A 22394-nucleotide genomic window follows, 5' to 3' on the forward strand; every position below is an offset into this window, starting at 1 on the left:
TTATAGATTCATGCGGGTGTATAGATGTGTGCATTACGTGTTGCCCCCCCCCCCCCCACCCCCCCACCCCCAACACATCCCAATCCAAGGCCTGTGGGCCCACACACATAATGGCCAATCATCCTGACGGCCATCACGGCCTGCCTCCGGTTGATGCAGCGGATGCCAACATGGAGGCGCTCCAATGCCAGGGGCTTGGTTCCCCGCAAGCCCTGAAGACATGCACGCACGCACACACACACACACACACACACACACACACACACACACACACACACACACACACACACACAACTAATACATTCATTTTCTATTTGCTTTTTTTTAGGATCGAGAACTTGCAAGGTGAAGCCATTACAGCAGAAGCAGGAAACATATCATAAGAGTATAGAAACTAATATTTAGTTGCTAGTTATGGCCCCGTACCATTGGCTCAACTCTGCGTGTCTTTACCTTCATCCATCCATAACCACAAATCCACGTGGCATTGAACGCATCACCAGAAACAAGACATGTTAGCTAACAAGAACAATGCAGCAGAATGAGGCTCTTCTGTATTATCATTGGCTGTTAGCTGCAGTACAGTGCAGTACAGTACAATGCAGTACAGTACAATGCAGTACAGTACAATGCAGTACAGTACAGTACAATGCAGTACAGTACAGTACAGTACAATGCAGTACAGTACAGTACAATGCAGTACAGTACAGTACAGTACAATGCAGTACAGTACAGTACAATGCAGTACAGTACAGTACAGTACAATGCAGTGCAGTACAGTACAATGCAGTACAGTACAGTGCAGTACAGTGCAGTACAGTACAGTACAGTACAGTACAATGCAGTACAGTACAGTACAATGCAGTACAGTACAATGCAGTACAGTACAGTACAGTTAGAGTTAGGATTGGTAAAATGTGGGCTAACCGTTAGCAAGCTGATGAAGATGAAGATGAAGTGGTAGAGTGGTTGAAGTAAATATATCTATATTCTATATATCTATATTCTATATATCTATAAAGCCTTAATTCCTCACCTCCATCCAGGTATGGACGTCACTAATGAAGGATCTGCAGCCGCAAGGTTGAAGTACTTTAAATCCTTAGCCTTTGGCACGCGTGTGTTGGGGGGGGGGGGGGGGTCGTTTCTGCTGATGAGCTGAAATGAGTGACGCAATCACATGTGAATGTACTTATGTATTTGTGATCGTGCTGTAATTGTCCAACAGGCCGTATTCGTGGATCGGGATGCAGTATCTGTGTATTTCTGGGACTGGTAGCGTATCCTACCACATCGTTATAGTCCCTATTTCCTTGTCTCCTTTTCTGTACAACTATCACTTGTATTTCAAAGGTTTCACTTTTAGCTGTTGCCACGCCAACCGCTATGGCGTACTCCATGTATGGTAACCATCATCAACGCCACGCTCCCTTCACGTTGGGCGCCATGAAGTCATTCCAGCGTACGCTTCATCACCTAAAACCCGGCGAACAATGGAACCGGTCCAGTGCAAATTCTTGGAACACTCTAAGAAAAAACCTTGCAGTGTGAAATCTCCATAAATCTGTTTTATTGTTTCCATATTTCATTATTCTTCTTTTTCTTCTGTGATGAAGTTGAACAATATTTTGGTCAGATCTTGAGATCTTACCTCAGCCAGACATCTCCATAAAACACCACCCAGTCATGGTCAGCGTGGAAGTACTTTATGAAGTAGCGGTGTCCATCAGTAATCAGTAAGGGAATCATTGACTATACAGTATACAGTAGAGATGGTCGCATGGTGGTGGAGTGGTTAGCGTGCTGGCCACACAGCTAGGAGACCTGACTTCGATTCCCCCATCTCTGTGTGGAGTTTGCATGTTCTCCCCGTGCATGTGTGGCTTTTCTCCGGGTTACCCCCCCCCCCCCCCCCCCCCCCCCCCCATTCCAAAAACATGCTAGCTTGATTGGCCACTCCAAATTGTCATTGATATCATCACTAAGCAGGCTTCAGCTTTGGACAGAATACAAAAGGAGTTGTTGTCGGTGATGTTTATGATATCAATGCATCCCTGACATAATGATATATCACCCCCCCCCCTCAGGTGTGGACCAGCAGGATTATCATGCACGGACACGCCCTGCATAGACAATCACATGGAGGGAAATCAAACCTTGATGAGCTTCCTGTGTATTCCATACGGCTTGTGTGTGTTTGCATGGCAGATCACATCAATTGCCCTCAGCTAGTGCACCTCCTGCCTTAGAGAGCCTGCATTTCCATTTGTGTTTACTCCATCTGTTGACTGGCGGGCCACCCAACAACACGTCTTTGCACAGTGACGTTCAATTTCCATCAGCATCCACCAGACAACATCACGCTACGGCGCATCCCAACACATCCATGGGATCAGGAGTTTAATTGCTAATTAATCCACATCATAACACGGGTAATGACGGCACCGTGGCTTTGAATTTGTAATCGATGTTTTTATCTGCGTCATAAATAAAGCGGCAAGTCGCTCAAACGGCGTCCCGAATCCCTCGTCGTGTTGTTGGCTTTTCAACACATGCAAATAGAAAATGGCAATCCAAACTCAAACTGTTTCGGAAAGCGCATCGCAAAGTGCCCGGACTAGACTCCAGCTAAAGGTTTAGAAGGACTGATGTCCACGGAAATGCCAGTGATGGAGCCGACGTCTGTGTGGGGCTGCTTTCAAGTAGTACCAATGCAGTACTGACCACTAGGATTACAGGGTATCTGCTCCGCCGCTGCTTCCTGTACGTGCTCCAGTGCTATCCAACGTACTTGGATGGAGCTTTGATTTGACCGTTGCATTCTTCTGTCAAGCCAAGTCTTTGGCAACAAGTCACCGTGAAGATCAAACCTTAAAAGCACTAAAATGGATGTTAAAGATATTCTTTCCAAAAAAGTGTAAATCTCCTTCTCTGTCAAAGAGCAAAGGGCTTGTTTTCATGGCTGCAATAATTCAAGTACTTTCTTGGTGTCTCTATTTGGTCTGGTCCATCCCATCAGTAGTATTGATCAGAGATGTTCCAGTTACACCAGCGTCCTATTTGCCATGGCAGAGTCCATCCTCATCCTCACTGATCTGCCAGTCATCAAACGTCCCAGCTCAGCCCAGTATCGGCCTAATGTCAGCCCAGTATCGGCCTAATGTCAGCCCAGTATCGGCCTAATGTCAGCCCAGTATCAGCCTAATGTCAGCCCAGTATCAGCCTAATGTCAGCCCAGTATCAGCCTAATGTCAGCCCAGTATCAGCCTAATGTCAGCCCAGTATCAGCCTAATGTCAGCCCAGTATCAGCCTAATGTCAGCCCAGTATCAGCCTAATGTCAGCCCAGTATCAGCCTAATGTCAGCCCAGTATCAGCCCAATGTCAGCCCAGTATCAGCCCAATGTCAGCCCAGTATCAGCCCAATGTCAGCCCAGTATCAGCCCAATGTCAGCCCAGTATCAGCTTAATGTCAGCCCAGTATCAGCCTAATGTCAGCCCAGTATCAGCCTAATGTCAGCCTAATGTCAGCCCAGTATCAGCCTAATGTCAGGCCAGTATCAGCCCAGTATCAGCCCAGTGGGCATGGGCGTGGGCAGACGTGGGCAGACGTGGGCAGACGAGGGCAGACGTGGGCAGACATGGGCTGACGTGGGCTGATACTGGGCAGACGTGGGCATACGAGGGCTGATACTGGGCAGACGTGGGCATACGAGGGCAGACGAGGGCATACGTGGGCAGACGAGGGCAGACGTGGGCAGACGTGGGCTGATACTGGGCATACAAGGGCATACGAGGGCAGACGAGGGCAGACGTGGGCAGACGTGGGCATACGAGGGCAGACGTGGGCATACGAGGGCAGATCAAGGAAGACAAGACTGGAGTCTGACGGAGTTTGAATAGAAAGAGCGAATCCTTGGATTTTTGAAGTTGAGGTGTCATCTTGAGAATCACGGTGGTTGTACGCTTTTCCTTTTGCTGCCATGTTAGTTCCATTTGGAAGGCCGCTCCGTGCTTTGCATGATTATATTCTTTAACTCCTGAAAGTACTTTGAATAGCATACTGTTGCAGGAATTGTACATAGAAATGCGAAGCGCCATCGCCTTGACATTGTGTTGTTTTGATTTCTGATATCTTCAAGGGACCATTTTCTCGATTTGATTCATAGCCTTGCTTTTCTCCATTTTCTTTTCATCCACTTTGTACGTTTTCCAAAGAGCAGGATGAATACTGCAAGTTCTGAGGCGGGGCCCTGAAACTCAAGTGGCTGGGGAACCTTGACGTGGTAATTAAATGTTGGTGACTGCTAGGAAAAGAAAAACTTTGAGTGAGAATAGAGACTGGAGGGACTGGGGGGGGGAGAATGGAGGTCGGGTGAACAGAAAGGTGTCGCGGAAAGATGGAATGATGTCGGTAAAGGCCACCAAAGCTTGCTAAAGGGCTGTGTAAAATACGATGATGTAACACAACAATCCTAAAACGTATTGTCGGTCGCTGGCATCAATGGCAAGACAAAGTACTGCATGAGCCAGTCCCGCCGGCGGGCATTGAACCATGGATGCTTCTGCTTCTAGGTTGGCGAGAGGCAACACGTGCTGGTGACAGAGGACTCCTTTGATGCCCAGTACTACGTGGCGCATAACAAGTTCTATGAGCAGGTAAGGCAGCTGTTTCAGGCTCTGGTCCATGTGGTCTTCATGTCTGCGGGTCAGAATCCTGAAAAACTTGGTCTCACATTATCTTCCATCTGTTCAGCAGCATAGCGAGATCTTAGAGGGAGAATATTTTTCAAATCAATACTTGCTTCCACGGAGCCCAGGAACCGTCATGAATGTTATTTTAATCAGCGCATGTTTTATGAGGCGCGTGCACGCCCCTCTAGCGCTTCCATAGCTCCAGTAACTCCATTGGAGTCAATCACGTCATGTTCTGCTGTTATAGTTTCTAAACATCAACAAATGTTCCACATTTGTCACGACTCCAACCCGAAGGCGCATGCACAAATAAGCGTTTTTCGGGATCGGTGTGGACACGACCTCAAAGTACCAATTTGCTCTTTTGTGCCTGCTTAATGCAAGCGTTCTTATCAAGAGTTGAACCCGCGGCGTGACGCGGGGGGAATGTCAACGTCAACAAGCTATCGATATCTTAGCCTGGCAAATCAGATGGGCGGCTAAGCTGGACACGCAGCTGCCTGGAGTGGATGGAGTGGGTTAGCTGGCGTATCGCACACGTGGGCACTGGCAGCCTACGGTGGCAGCGAGTACAAACATTAAGGTCAGCCCTCCAGACATGAACATTCCATCCAACACGCAGATGTTCATCCAACGGGTCTTCAAAGAACTTCTGTGAAAAATTAACTTTAAAACATCTTCAAATAAATCAATTTCCTCCTCGCTTTAACTATCATCACAAGCATGTTTGAAGTTGGGCCTTTTATTAGCGGGGAGGGGAGGGGGCGGCAATCAGCCCCCCCCCCCCGCAGGCTATAAACTCAGGTTGCAAGTGTCAGTGGCTTCATGCATGTTTTTACGTGAGTGCACTCGCTCCTCGAGAGCTGGAGCTTCCTGCTTCCTGCAGCGATCCTCCGAAGTCCACCACGATCCTTGACTTGGACCACGTCAGACCACCCTGGAAAGCAATTTCATATTTGGATATATTTGTGTCATAAAGCTAAAGTACGGCTTATTGACCTGTACATATTATACTTTACTGGCAGGTATTTATAAAGGATTACCACCTTTGGATGAATGAGATTATTATTTAGAAATAATGTCATAATTTCATTTTAGATTTTGCCGTGGCATGAATGCCTTTGGCGAAGATGCAGAGTTCCACTGTAATGTGTATAATATGTAAAATGTATTTGCAGATAAAACCTTGTGTTGTTATGAGTTCCATGTATGATTTCAGCCAGGCATGCCCACATCAGGGGTTTTACTGCCAATTCTGATCCCAATACTGATAGCGATCACATGGATGAAATGGACGTCTTAAATTATTTATGGACACTTGAAAAACGTACCTGATGCAGGTCATATCCACTTTACACCCCCCTGGTGTGGCGAGCAGCAGGTGTGTTGATTAGGTAGGTGTGGCCATGAGTTGCTGTCGCTTTGGCCCCTCCCCCATCATCAGTTCATGGCTTCCATTCTTTTGCTGACTGGAGCTCAACTCAATCAAGACGCAATCATCCTGGTTTAGTCAAGTGGGAACGAAGTCACTTGTGGAGGAGACCGGTTGGCCGTGGCGACCCCTGAAGGGGAACGCCCACAGAGAAAGAAGACGGAGGAGTCATCAGAGGAATCTTGAGGTTTGCGTTCTTGCCGCTTGAAGTACACAATGTATCCTCGGGACACCCCTCAACCTTTGACCTTTAGCGGTACTCCAGCTTGGCCGTGTGTGCCCCGCCCGTGCCCACTTAGACCTAAAGCACATTAGGTTTGCTGACGGGAGCACGCCGACTCCCAGCGTGAGTCCATGCGGATTTGTGATGCTAAGCAACACAATACTTCATAGAAATACACAAATACACAAATATACACCCAAAAGTCCAACAACTACTTTTGTTTGCTGATTGAATTCATGTCATTGCTGCTCTCACGTCGTCATGGCAGCAGACACCTTACACGAACGGCAGAAATGTTTCCTAATAAGAAGTCAGACAAATTGCATAGAACGGCAGAATAGAAGCCATGGGACGAGCGATCAGCCCAAATCGTGAGTACTACGATGCAGTAGTACGTCCATGAAAGCTTGGAAGGAAGTAGTAAGGTGACACTAAGAAGTCCCGTCCAGACACTGAATGATTGATGGTGGTTTTGTATTTGCAGGTTCTGGTGCCCAAGAAGCCAGAGTTCATGGGGAAGATGATTGAAGTGGACATCTACCAGGCGGGAAAACACTTCCTGAAAGGACGACCAGTAGAAGATAGCAGACCTTTCACGGCCTCCATTGCTGCACCCTTTCAAAAGGGTCAAGTGTCCGGACTGACGCAGGTAAACACGTTCTCACGTGATTTGTCGGTTTACGACAGTTGCACTGCATATGTTACTGCATATTCTACTGCATATTCTACTGCATATTCTACTGCATATTCTACTGCATATGCTACTGGATATGCTACTGCATATGCTACTGCATACGTTACTGCATATGCTACTGCATATGCTACTGCATATGCTACTGCATATGATACTGCATATGCTACTGCATATTCTACTGCATATGCTACTGCATATTCTACTGCATATGCTACTGCATATGCTACTGCATATGATACTGCATATGATACTGCATATTCAACGATAGGTAGAAGAAAAGCTCCGATTTCCGTCAGGAATGAAATATTAGGCCGTTTTCTCTCCACCAGCTCAGATTGTGTTGCTCAGCTTTTCCCGTCCGTTCTATTTGCTGTGGAGTTCATGTTCCCAAAGCTTCTAGCATGTGAAAGCGGGGTTGATGCTGACGTATCTGAATGCTTCTGAGTAGTTTGGGGCAGTCATGACGGGCGGCCGCCATATTGACATGTTTATGTCCGACTCTGGAACAACAGCCACTGGTAAGTCATGAGATAAGCTGAGACTGGATCAACTGGCTCACGCACACACACGCACGCACACACACACGCACACACACACACACATACACACACATGCACACACACACGCACACACGCACACACACACAAACCAGCATGTTAATGTTTCTGTTTCAGTGCATGTTATTTTTCACCGTGACTAGCCGTAGCTTATAGCTCAGGACATGGAGCCATAGAGCAGAATATGATACACTTTCTAATTTCACACCCCATCAACCTTTACTGCCAGACAGCCGGGGGGGGGGGGGGCATAGAACAGAAGCAAAGAAGGGGGCCCAGCGATCAGGGAAGACAAGTGGAGAGAGAGAGAAAGGGAAATGAAGGCAGAGTGGGCGAGCAAGAAGGCATTCCCTTGGCCAGCGTCAGGTTATTCTGCAATGAAAAGTTCAGTGGAGAAAACCTTTTCAAGTCCACAGCCCATCCGACACGCGCTTTCCCCGTCACTAAAGTCACCCGCGCATGGCGTCCTCCAACGTATGTTCTCTCTCTACGTCCTCACCAGCCCCTCTAGAATTGTTCCTTGGATGTCTAAAATGGCAGGAACTCTTACATGGAGCTTCTCACTGGAAGAACCAAGCTTGGTGGAAGAACCAAGCTTGGACACGTCATCTACCTTTGCCAGAACATGTTGGAACAACCAGGCTGCTTTTGAATCATTCCATAAGGATTGTAGTATTGTAGTATTGTAGTATTGTAGTATTGTAGAAGCGCTTGATCGAAGGCAACACCACCTTGCTAGTTGAAGACACCTTTCATGCTAACGGCTTTTTCAGGAGGAACCCTGGCCTCAATCTGTAAAGATTCCCGAAAGATACGCCAAGTATCCTTGTATACGCCTTGTCTTCCTTAACGGGATCATGGCTCACAATAATCTATCATATACGTATATATATATATATATATATATATATTTTTTTTTATTTTTTTTATTTTATTTTTTTTTAACAATTTAACAATATTGAAAGACAAAATGGAGCAAGTCATGAAAGGGCCTGAAACAATATTCCATGTTGTAATTATCATGATGATGTGAATACATAAAGTATTGACGTATGCCAGAATGTGCTGTGGGTCACAGCATGTCAACATGGAGGACATGACGGTACTAAATCATACGTGTCAAGTGTCAATACGTCAATACGTCAATGTCAGTAATGCTGATGATCATCTGACTCACAGAAACCATTATGACTTTCATCGTCATCACGTTGGCGCTGGGGCACGTTAGCAATAGCTAAACGACCTCATGGCGACATCTAACCATATACACACACACGCACACACACACACACACACACACACACACGCACACACACACACACCGACAACTCAGCCCTCTGTTACGTGAACCTGGATTGTCAGGTATAAGTCATGACTGTACACTCACATACGTTACAGTTGGCCGACCTAATCATATTTGAACACCATCTATTATCAATACGTCTCTGCTGGAGTCCACCACACTCTGAGGTGTGTGTGTGTGTGTGTGTGTGTGTGTGTGTGTGTGTGTGTGTGTGTGTGTGTGTGTGTGTCATATCAGCTTGAAGCTGAGCAAGTTTCTGTTAGCGACTATTCTGTTAGGACTATAATAACATGTAGGACTATAATAATATACAGGACTATAAATACATGTAGGACTTTCATAATATACAGGACTATAAATACATATAGGACTATAATAATATATAGGACTATAATAATATATAGGACTATAATAACATATAGGACTATAATAATATACAGGACTATAATAACATACAGGACTATAATAACATGTAGGACTATAATAATATACAGGACTATAATAACATGTAGGACTATAATAATATACAGGACTATAAATACATACAGGACTATAATAATATATAGGACTATAATAACGTGTAGGACTATAATAATATACAGGTCTATAATAATATACAGAACTATAATAATATACAGGACTATAATAATATATAGGACTATAATAATATACAGGACTATAATAATATATAGGACTATAATGCAATAACTCTGCTCTTTTGTCATTGAATTTTATTAAAAAAAATGTAAAATGGTGTAAAATGGCGGTCAGCTTGTTATGGGATGTACATCGGCCGTGTTACATGACAGTTTTTGCAATTTGGGTCCACTGAAAGAAGACCAAGGTTTCCCAGCACCTGAAAATGTAGTCGTCCTTTGTTCTCCGTCTATCGTAGGCATCTGGCAACCCTCCATTCATAGAAACCACACTTTCCGTGGAAAGGGGGAGGACAGTAATGAGTCTTTTAGCGGGACACAATAGCCGAGAAAGCACTCAACAGCACGGCCGAGGAAGAAAATGAGAAAGTATCTTCACCGGTCCTCATCCTCAGATGAAATTAAAAATAGAAGGGAAGGAGAGGCAAAAAGAAGCAAGAATGAAAGAGAGCTGGAGGTAGACTGAGAGATCAGGAGACGGCAAAAGCACCCTGAGTGCCATCCAATAATAATCAGCTCTTTTCACCGCACACTTTCTCAAGGAGACTCGTAGAATGGATGGAGAACAAGAGCTGTGCTCCCCCGCAAGGCAGCAAATGGACAGGAAAAGACTAAATACAAAGCAGGAGTCACAGGAAGGGAGGCGACTAAATGTCCCTTCTAACCGCATCAGAAAGAATGGCTCCTGACTCCTGACTCCTGACTCCTGACTCCTGACTCCTGACTCATGACTTCCGACTCATGACTCCTGACTCCCGACTTTCAACTCCCAATTCCAGAGGCCCGACTCCTGACTCCCGATTTGAGAGGCCCGACTCCCGACTCTCGACTCCCGACTCCCGACTTGACGAACATCTCAAGGAGTCCGTTCGTAATCATCCATGTTTCTGTCTTCTGTTTGGAATTGTCCTTCAGATGATTAGCATCTTCCTTTAAATGTCCTCCCCTTTATTCCTACCTCACACCTTTTTACTCTACTGTACTATGAACCCCACACGTATACTATGAACCCCACACGTATACTATGAACCCCACACGTATACTATGAACCCCACACGTATACTATGAACCCCACACGTATACTATGAACCCCACACGTATACTATGAACCCCACACGTATACTATGAACCCCACACGTATACTATGAACCCCACACGTATACTATGAACCCCACACGTATACTATGTACTATGAAGTTAGTGAGTACAACTTGGAAATCCAAACAAATAATTGTAATTACTTCTTTTTATTTGTATTTTTTTATTAAACAAAATGGAGCCCTTTGTGTATGGGGTGGGCGGGGCCTGGAGCAGCACCCGCTGCTTGTTGAGAAGAGCAACACTAGCTAGCTAGCATGTCGGTGTGAGATGTGTCTCTAGTTGCTGTTTGAGAAGGTTGGCGTATGTAGAGACGATGTTTCTTGCTATCACTGCACTTCATGATGCTGACAGATGTTTCTAATGGTTTGATCCCCTCACGTAGTTCCTACAGAGACCTTCTCCACACCAACCTTAGTTCCTACAGAGACCTTCTCCACACCAACCTTAGTTCCTACAGAGACCTTCTCCACACCAACCTTAGTTCCTACAGAGACCTTCTCCACACCAACCTTAGTTCCTACAGAGACCTTCTCCACACCAACCTTAGTTCCTACAGAGACCTTCTCCACACCAACCTTAGTTCCTACAGAGACCTTCTCCACACCAACCTTAGTTCCTACAGAGACCTTCTCCACACCAACCTTAGTTCCTACAGAGACCTTCTCCACACCAACACAAGCGCATTCCAGCCTCCTGCTGATCCGAGCAGACGAACGCTTGCTGCCGGCGATGTAAAGGCATATATATATATATATATATCTATATATATATATATATATATATATATTCTATATATATTCTATATATATATATCAAATATATCATATTTACTGAAACACGCAGTATGCATGAACACGATGGCTTTGTTGTTTGATGAGACACACGGTTGTGTTGATATTTGATGGCCGCACGGCGTCACTCCTCACTCACGTGTTGTCTATTTTTACTCTTCGTCTTTGTCTTTTTCTTAGCGAGGTCAAAGGTCGCGCTTGGCCTCCATCTCGTGTTGTTTTCTCCAGCAGCAAATACTTTGTTTTGTCTTCAAAACAGCAGGCGTAGCTATTTTAAGCTTTTCATTGGGCGTGTCAAATGTTATTACATGGCCTCCGCTCGAGGAAGCAACATCACAATAATGGAGGAATGATGAGGCCGTCAAAATATGAGTCATGTCTGCTTTTCAGTATTTTAACCAAATGTGCCAACTGACATTACACAGTCCCGTTCTGTTTTGTTTATTTGGTGTCACAAGGGTTTTATATTCCCGAGCCGCGACTTTGCCTTTCAACCGCAGATGAGCAATAAAATAAGCACAAGCCGTCACGCCGAGAAACTAAGTTTGTCGTCAAGTCCGCGACTTGGTCTTGCCTTTCCTGAGAGTTCCACCAAGGGCTCATCGTTCCATCTGAGTAGGTCCGAAACACCTCCATCTGTGCAGATCGTCGCTCAATCCGAGAGATGATTGGATTTCTTGCAATGCGGTGTCGTGCAGGGTTCAGGGTGAGTCCTGGCATTCCCTGAAACCGATACCCTAATGATTATATTAAAAGATCAGGAATAAAATAATACCCAGATACTCATTCTCATCCGGTGAGTCGCAACCCAAAAGTGGGTCGGACTCCCATTCTGGGTGGGTCACAGCAAGACTCCATTGGTCTTCCCCTTGGTCCATAGTCCCTGTGAAGCCGAGGTCACAGGCGCTCAAACAGACTCCGACGGCCGTTCGTGTGTCACCTGCTGATTTTCAGGCCGTAGACCGCCTGCAGACTGGCCGCGATTGGCTGAGACCATCAGTGGACCCCTGCTTTAGAGGACCTAGACCATCGGTGGACCCCTGCTTTAGAGGACCTAGACCATCGGTGGACCCCTGCTTTAGAGGACCTAGCCTGCATGGTCTACAAAACCTTTGAAAGCTCCTCCAAAAGCGGCATTGATCCAGGATGTTTTGGACAGTCTAGTCCTCTGCAGATGACCTGGTTGTGTCACCCGTTCACGCCTTTACCTTTACGTGACCACGGGATCCTAGGTGACTACATGCTAGCATTTCAACACAATTCTCGTGTTTCACGTACGACTTTTGTGGCACACGTAATTCCAAAGTGAATGGGGGCAGGGTTCCCTCTGCTTTGTGTCACCATATTGAATATTCTGCATAAGTCAACAATAGAAACCTGAAAAGGCGGCCATGTTTGGGGTCTGCTTTGGAAGGGGCCTTTAATGTGGACTGGCCCTACCTGGTGTTAAGCAGCCTACAAATGTGGCCCCCGACCTGGATGCCGCTAATATCTTCCCTTTGAAAATGAGTATTCCTGAAAACTATCAATGTCAGCGGACAAAGCTGACGTGGACGCTTCCCCCACGATAAGATCGCTCGTCAACGCTCCTTCCGCGTCTCTTCAATTCCACCGTGGCGCCGTTCTGCTGCCGCTAATACCTTTCTGGGCTTTTCAACGTCGGCAGCAGTGCAGCCTGACTTCTTATCTGGTGTAGATCTTCAGCCTGACTAGAAGACTAGAACCTAGAAGGTAGAACTCCCCCACCCCCACCTCCAATCTTCTTCTCCAGTCGACTGGAGGCTTTGCAGCATGTTTACAATTATTAGTGCCTGAACGTCTGAGCTGTCTTCTTCCAGTCTTCCTGGATCCACCTGAGAAACACCATCTGCCCTCTCTGTAATCTCCGGCTCTTGCTACCTAATCACCTTTGACACGTCGGATTAGCGGCACACGGCACTCAGCCACGAGTGGCTGGGAATAACAGGATGCACGAGAGTCATCTGCATTGTTCCCGACTGTCTGCATGCACCAAGTAGACCAGCAAGGAAGCTCCAAGACCTTCTCTCGTCCAGTCTTGGTCCAACAGGCCAAGCAGGATGTGGTGAAAGTAACGTCAATCAGGTCATCTGCTGGAGTTCCTGCTACTATCGTTGCGGTCACGGGAACGACGTGTTCGCCGAGGCCTCCATTACACGAATGAAGCTGACTTATTTCATAAGACGAGCATCAAGCTTTTTATGCTCTTCATGCTCTTCATGCAGCCCATCTGCATGCTCTGCTTCTGTGTGGGACAAACTCGTCTTTGTTCAGGGGAGACTTTGGATCCAAATACTTCTGGTGATTCTTTTTAAGATCTCACCAACTCATGCAACATTATTTCTCTTATTAGCTTAGCCAGTGTTTATAATAGATGCTAATTTTGTTTGATGGGTAACTACATTGTTAGCATGGTTTGTTGACATTTTAGCCACTCAGAAGCTATTTCCATTATAAGCCATTTCCGTAATACCGTAATAGGCACAGTAACAATTATGCCAAATGGAGGAAAAGTCAGTACTTACCGCATACTAGTATACTATGTATACTTGCTAGTGGGTGTGGCTGCGTAATACCATATGTTTTATATTTTTCACTATGATTCTTCTCCTTTATTTACAATGAGAACCCCCAATTGTGTTGTTATGTCCACAGAGACTCTTAACTTGTGTTAGAAACTGAAAGGACAGCATGGAACTCCCACCAAGTGACTTTTTGATGAAATAGACAACATAAACCCCACCAGCAGCTTATGTTATTTTTGGCCCGAGCCCTTTCAATTCCAGGGGCCCTTCTGATGAATACCGATGTTGCTTACTCGTGGAGATCCCAACCTGAGGCGTCCAGAAAAAGAACATCATACCAATAGTAAAATATGGTGGCGGTAGTGTGACGGTCTGGGCCTGTTTTGCTGCTTGAGGACCTGGAAGACTTGCTGTGATAAATGGAAGAATGAATTCTGCTGTCAGTCACTTGCTTGCAGTTGTTGCTGCTAAAGGTAGCCCAACCACTTGCTAGCTTTTCCACTCAGGGAACGCAGGTCGGGCTTTTACAAAGTTTGATAGAAAAACGACATCACATACAGTACATGTACATTACAGTACAGTACAGTACAGTACATGTCCACTACGCGTTTCTACATGCAAAAGCAGGCTGAGAGGCGCCCAACAATTTGCGGTTATTTAGTTGTTCCTTTACATTGAATGATGGCTAACGCTAGTAGCTAAACAAGTAAGGGTCTCTTGAATGCTTACCCAACCTTAGTCCAGTGGCCGATCCAAGCACAGCTTCCATTGCTGCTGTGATTTATTATCTTTTTACACCCAAACGCACAACTTGGGCGTGTCTGGAGTGACGCTGACAGCTGGCGAGGACTTGAGAAATGTGACCAGCGACTATTGTTTTTTCTTTCCTGGTTCTCCGTCTTCTGTCTTTTGTGATGCGGTGTAGGATTGCAGTCGTAACGTTTCAGCGTCTCCGACTTTGTAAGAAGAGTACTTTAACCGTGCCAAAAGAGTACTTTAACCGTGCCAAAAGAGTACTTTAACCGTGCCAAGAAGAGTACTTTAACCGTGCCAAGAAGAGTACTTTAACCGTGCCAAGAAGAGTACCTGTAGAGTGAAGTATATTTTCTTTTAGTGACTGTAATAAGCATTCATAGCATTTATAAGCAATTATCGGCATTTATAGGCCTTCATAGGCATTCATAAGCATTTATAGGCATTTATACACATTTATAAGCTTATATAAGCGTTTATACAAGTATATGCTAGCATTCCTAGAGCCTCTGATGGTCTCATGGCCTGTCTGCGGAAACACGGATTCGAGTAGAGCACCACCAGGTACGCCTGCAGGAAGCACTTTTATTGTTCCTCCTATTTCACCATCAGGGAACTTTGCTTTGAGCTGAACATGAAGTAAACACGGATGTTTGATTCCCTTGTGTCTATTGTTGGCCGCCACCAGTAGACGTGTCAGGTAGGCGTTGGCGGTCATTGTATCCGTCCGCCATTGTGCACGGCAAAGGAAGACACAATGGCGTGTGATTGGTCGCGGACAAGGCAGGGGAGCTCTTGGACAGACACCATGCGGCTGTAGGCAACACGTGTGGGCGTCCGCTCTCACACTACGCATAAGTGTTCTTCTCAAACGTGCAGCTGGCAGAAACTTGGAGAACTTTCATATCAATACAGCATCGTAGCGACAGTTCCTAAAGTGTCCAAGGATCACGCTATGAACAACGCTGGTAGAACGAAAACACGGGCACTTGGGGGTGACCATCATGTGGAAAGATCCACCAGTTGGAGAGCAAAGTGTGAAGCCAAGAAGCCGTCTTGCACTTTTGGTAAATATGAAGGCCAAAGCGAGTGAGGAGGTCCCTTGGGAACTCCATGAAAGGTTGTTTTAGAAAGCCGATCAATATTCCCTCTGCATAATCTACCTTCGTGGTGATAAGGCGTTTTATCAACCGTCGTGCAGGAGATTTGCAGGAACCACCTCAAGGTCATTCCGATCCATTTTCACAGATCCTCTCCAGCAGCGTGCCCGATACTCAAATTGACACGTAGGAGTCCTTCTTTATTTATTTATTTGGAGATCGATACCTCAGGCTGGAGCCGTTTGGCTTCCCTCAAACTAATACGAAAATATCTATGCAATCCGATCGAATGAAATCCATTTTTTAATCAACAGAATCCAACATTGCCCGATTTCAGCACGAGCAGCATGTTCATATTTGGGGGCGTTACCATAGAAATCATTGGGAAAGGCGTTCCTGACGATAGAGGTAACACGTGACGATAGAGGTAACACGTGACGATAGAGGTAACACGTGACGATGGAGGTAACACGTGACGATAGAGGTAACACGTGACGATGGAGGTAACACGTGACGATAGAGGTAACACGTGACGATAGAGGTAACACGTGACGATAGAGGTAACACGTGACGATAGAGGTAACACGTGACGATAGAGGTAACGCGTGACGATAGAGGTAACGCGTGACGATAGAGGTAACGCGTGACGATAGAGGTAACGCGTGACGATAGAGGTAACGCGTGACGATAGAGGTAACGCGTGACGATAGAGGTAACGCGTGACGATAGAGGTAACGCGTGACGATAGAGGTAACGCGTGACGATAGAGGTAACGGATGACGATAGAGGTAACGGATGACGATAGAGGTAACGGATGACGATAGAGGTAACACGTGATGATAGAGATAACGGATGACGATAGAGGTAACACGTGACGATAGAGGTAACGGATGACGATAGAGGTAACGGATGACCATAGAGGTAACGGATGACCATAGAGGTAACAGATGACGATAGAGGTAACGGATGACCATAGAGGTAACGGATGACCATAGAGGTAACGGATGACGATAGAGGTAACGGATGACCATAGAGGTAACGGATGACGATAGAGGTAACGGATGACGATAGAGGTAACGGATGACCGTAGAGGTAACGGATGACCGTAGAAGTAACGGATGACCATAGAGGTAACGGATGACCATAGAGGTAACGGATGACCATAGAGGTAACGGATGACCATAGAGGTAACGGATGACCATAGAGGTAACGGATGACCGTCGCCTTCCTGACGCATGCCAGCGTGTCTGATGGTCAGCATGAAGTCCAATTCAGCAGTGGGAATAATTTGATGAGCACCAACCATCTCTGCCTGCTTTACAGCGTCGTGCTTTAATTACACTCGCTCATATTGGCCATTTATTCATAAAATAGCAGCTGTTTTTTGCATGAATGAATTGATGTAGAAGGTATCGCGTTTGCTTCATTATCGTGTTGCTTATCTCCAAATGAAACATGGTTGCCAAAGAAGCAGATGGAGGAAGACAGAAGGTGAAATGAGAGCAACTCCAACATCTTCTGGCACCCATTCAATATGTGCTCTTTAATTAGCATCTCTTAAAGCTAAATAACATACTTCGCTGTAGCAACAAGACTGCTAAAATAGACATAGGGAGACTCTAGACCGTATTTGGTCGATTCCCCGCCACCAGGTTGATTCCCTGTCAAGCATTCACCCACAAATATGCCAAGATGATTCCCCGGCAGACTCCAAGACAGGGATGTACGGAAATGGATGCTTTACGGAAGCATGTACACTAAGTACACCACTTTCTGTTTTGGGTGGGGGTAGAATTGTAGTACTGTGGAACCTCAGTTTTGGGGTTGGGGGTAGATTTGTAGTACTGTGGAACCTCAGTTTTTGGGTTGGGGGTAGATTTGTAGTACTGTGGAACCTCAGTTTTTGGGTTGGGGGTTGATTTGCAGTACTGTGGAACCTCAGTTTTTGTCCGTAATCCTTTCCAAAAGGTGAGACGGAAAACAAACCGTAAGAAAAGGGAATCCATTGGTTCCACCAGAGACAACCAAGATGGCTGCTTTTTGCTAATGACATTTTTGGCAATGGTTTTCAGCGAAGGTCGGGATGCATCAACCAAATCAGCATGGAGTACGTAGAGTTCAGCTTCATGTCCATCATCCCGTCTTTTTCCCATTCCTAACGTTGACGTATTCAAACATCGACCCGAGCTGCGCTATTAAAGGCGGAGCAAACTTTAGCCGTGGTTTGCATCGCTAAGCTCCTGATCCTCATGGAGGTCTGGTTTGTGGACCACATCAGCCCGTGTTCCTCTCCTTGTGCGGCACCCGGGACGCGCGCTGCAGCCGGTCACCACGGCGACCTTCACGTCAACTTTCTTCCAACAAGTCATTTGCTGGACCCTCCGGCGCTTTGTGGAGAAATGAACATTCTTTTGTTGCACCAGGAGATGTTGAAAAGCTCTTTTTCTCTTTGTGTGTCTCCTCCACAGGAGCAGATGGCAAATGGTGTCCAAGGTCCTTCTTCTGTGTCTTCCTCTGTTTTGTTGATTGGGTCTTACAAAGTGGACTGGGAGCTATTGAAGAGGCTGGCGGTCGGACTGGCGCTGGCAGCAGCCTTCCTGGCTTTTATTGTGGAGAGGCTGCATTAGTGGCGACCGAGGGGGAGGGGCCGACACAACATCTTTGAATGGGCTGGAGATCATTGAATTCTCCCACTCGTCTTCTGCTTTTAAATGCGTCCAAAGAGGAAGAAGGACATGCTTTGATTTTTACTTTTCATTTAAGGTCACAGCTCATCATTTGGCAAGTTTGGACGCCAATAAAACCGTGCTGTCCGCTTTCCCTTCGCGGGGAATACACCTTTTGGGCTTTTATTTTGGTACAAGCTGCTTCTATCTTTAACGGCTGTTCCTTAAAACCGATGGGGGGCTTCCTAATAGTCCTTATGATGCTTCTTTACGACGAATGGACTATGCAGAGATGATAGACACAGCTTGCTCGAGTTTGACTATTCTTTTATGGAGAAATTAAAATTAAACTTCATTTGTCTCCAACGTGTCCGTGAATTCATTTGCTCCAAACTACAAAAGGAAAACCTTTCAACCAACCAGCGTGTTGTGTGTATGTGTGTGTGTACATATATGTGTGTATGTACATGTGTGTACATACAGATGATGTATGTATGTATGTATGTATGTATGTATGTATGTATGTATGTATGTATGTATGTATGTATGTATGTATGTATGTATGTATGTATGTATGTATGTATGTATGTATGTATGTATGTATGTATGTATGTATGTATGTATGTATGTATGTATGTATGTATGTATGTATGTATGTATGTATGTATGTATGTATGTATGTATGTATGTATGTATGTATGTATGTATGTATGTATGTATGTATGTATGTATGTATGTATGTATGTATGTATGTATGTATGTATGTATGTATGTATGTATGTATGTATGTATGTATGTATGTATGTATGTATGTATGTATGTATGTATGTATGTATGTATGTATGTATGTATGTATGTATGTATGTATGTATGTATGTATGTATGTATGTATGTATGTATGTATGTATGTATGTATGTATGTATGTATGTATGTATGTATGTATGTATGTATGTATGTATGTATGTATGTATGTATGTATGTATGTATGTATGTATGTATGTATGTATGTATGTATGTATGTATGTATGTATGTATGTATGTATGTATGTATGTATGTATGTATGTAAGATGTAGAAATACAGATGCAACAGTAGAACCGCTGCTCCTTCGCACGAGAGGAACCAGATGAGGTGGCTTGGGCATCCTTCCAGAGGCCTCCCTAGGGGGGTGTTCAGGTCACACGTGGGCCAGACCATGTCTCCCAACTGGTCCCTGAACGCCTCAGGAAGTGCCGGGAGGAGCTGGACCAGGCGGACAGGAGAGGAAAGTCAAATGTGATGTTTTACTTTTAGTTTGAAACAATTCCTTACCTTTGGATGTTGATTCCTCGTGGAAACAATTAGCTTGTGAATGACTTCTCCACACGTGAGTCGTAATAAAAGGAAAGCGTTATTTGGCCATGCGTCCTGGTGATGAGCAGCATGGAAGTGAAAGCAGCAGAGGTGTCGTCTGTACATCATTCATGCGTCCGTCTGGAGTCCAACGTGGTTTGGTTTCCCATGAAAAGGACGTCTCAGCTCCCGTGACCAATCGTCAACAGCTGCAAGTGAGAAAAGAAAATGTCGCTTTTATTCGAAACAAGCGAAGGGAACGATGCAAAGTGAATAATGATCTCCTCTCCACGGGTCCCACCTCAATATTTCATAGTAAGTGATGATGTAGCAAACATAAAGGGTGTCGCCGCATCCATATTTCATTGGAGAACAATGCAGAGGAAAGATGCTTACGAAGCATCAGAAGAAGCATGGATGGTGGCACCGCCGGATGGAGTACCAAGCTTCATGGCAACACGCATCGTTTGATGGGCTAACGTGAGGCTTTGGCGCCTGTGTTTGCGTGCAACCTGATGTGTTGCATCCTTGGCCTCCACGCGCCAAACGTCTTCATGCCGTCTTTACGTCCAAGTCTAAAGCCGACCACATCGTTTGGTTCCCAGACGGCACAAAGCCATGGTGTGAGGGCACCAAACGCACCTTTGGATCTCAGAGCAGGCTTTTGGAATCAAGAGGTGAACTATCCTGTCAGTGCACACACACATCTACACACATTTACACACACACACATCTACACACACACATCTACACACACACACATCTACACACACACATCTACACACACACACATCTACACTCATCTACACACTGACCTTGTGCTAAATGAAGCAACAGGGAGCCAAGAGGCACCGCACCAGAAAGCGACGGCAATCATAGACGCACACGACGACAGGAAGAGAAGCTTGCAAAACAAAGAGTGGAAAGACACACAAATACACAAACGCACACACACAAATACACACCAGTGCAGTCATGTGGTAGTACGATGCCATATAAATTGGGGCTTACATTATTAAGTGTGCAACATCTCATGGATGCTGGGATGGCTGCACCTTAAACCAGGAAGACATTAGACACAAGCACAGGCTGTGTGTGTGTGTGTGTGTGTGTTTATAAGCGAGAGTCAGAAACAGAAATCCATTCTGCTGGCAAGACTTTGGTGGGAATTCCATGGGACCGTGTTGAGACTCCACGAAGCTGAGACGTCTCCATGTTCTCACAGGAATTCAGAAGTCCATCATACAAAACGTTAAGGAGAAAATAACGTTAGCTTTTTCGAAAACGACTCCTTCTGCACTTGCCTAAGTCGATGCAAATGTGGCGGATGGGAAGGGCGTCGGTCCCACGCAATATGGCGGTTTGATTAGCGCTCTCTTGCTACGTGGTGTTTTTCAGAAATTCATTGATGAATAAACGACCATGTTTTGGTGGTAAACTATGATCTGTTCTTGGGCAAAACATTGTAGTACAAGTGATATGCAGTATTCCCGTGACGAGGCGGCAGGAGTGACATTACCCTACAGTTTGTCTCCATTGCTTTGGAAATGACATTCTCCAAGACGGCCTTCCAGAGCGAGGAGAAAGTCCCGCCTACGCTGGTTTCACCGTCCCTCTCATAGGACCAGATCCTCCCACATGGCCAAAGATGCTCTTTGTGTCCTTCATGATGGTTGGATGGGTTCAGCAGCTTGGACCAGGCATGCAACCGTTGCTGTCTGGTTTCACACCGGCCCCCTGTTTAAGACCCCTGCCGCAGCCAGTAAAGGGAGGCCTTCAAAATAAAAGCAGGAAAACAACGCCGAGCCGTCGTATCTTTTTCCTCGCATTGACCAACTCATCAATTCATTCCGTTGTTCATCCATTGTTCTTTGCCCCCCCCACCCCCACCCCACCAGAACCTGGCATGAGCACAGCAAATACGAAGGAACGTGATCTCCATCTGCCAAGTTGCTCATTAACCTGCATCTCCGACGGTGACCTTTTCATTTGCCACTTTGATTATTCCATAGCTCCTGCTTGTTTGCTCGTCTGCGTGGATTTATAATTGGAGCACATTTCATGACATTTGCAGCCAATTTGCATACGACTGTGTGATCATTGTCATCAATTCCAATCAGGTCCATGATGGGACGCTGGCACTGCCGCACCCAGCACCCTACATGATGTATACACGACGTATACGGTCTTCTTGCAAAGACGCATCGGAACATTTTGGAAGTGCTGTGAGTGAGTAGTTCTTCTTGGTTGATGCAGGCCACGTTATTTAAATGCAGCATTCCTGACATTCCTGGGGGGGGTTTAGAAGGTTTTGTCGGTGGAACAGTTGTGTAACAGTACAGAGTGTCAAATAGTGTGTACAGTGTACAGTATGAAGCACAAAGCCCCTTGTTTGTTTTCAATTGGAATTGGAATCTGTTCACTTCCCGAATGAAATATTCACCAAGTGAGCCTCTCAGCAGCCCAAAGCAGCAGTACACACAGCAAATACAAGTACACATACCTGGTGTAACTATATTCCCAGCGTGTTGTGTATCTTGTATCTTGTT

At 45.6% G+C, this 22394-nt stretch overlaps 1 protein-coding gene across 2 annotated transcripts in view; it reads left to right on the forward strand.

Annotated features, from left to right (window-relative positions):
* The window catches only part of cdkal1 (CDK5 regulatory subunit associated protein 1-like 1), a 133742-nt gene extending 114863 nt beyond the window's left edge, over positions 1-18879 (forward strand). For both annotated transcript variants that reach the window (XM_058052923.1, XM_058052924.1), the window contains 3 exons: positions 4575-4658; positions 6834-6998; positions 18316-18879. In XM_058052923.1, coding sequence (XP_057908906.1) covers positions 4575-4658; positions 6834-6998; positions 18316-18474 — 408 coding nt within the window. In that variant the 3' untranslated portion in view covers positions 18475-18879. The remainder of the gene's footprint in view (positions 1-4574; positions 4659-6833; positions 6999-18315) is intronic.
* The last annotated feature ends 3515 nt before the right edge of the window (positions 18880-22394 follow it).

Source organism: Doryrhamphus excisus, chromosome 17, assembly GCF_030265055.1.
Source record: "Doryrhamphus excisus isolate RoL2022-K1 chromosome 17, RoL_Dexc_1.0, whole genome shotgun sequence".
In the NCBI taxonomy this organism is placed as follows: domain Eukaryota; kingdom Metazoa; phylum Chordata; class Actinopteri; order Syngnathiformes; family Syngnathidae; genus Doryrhamphus; species Doryrhamphus excisus.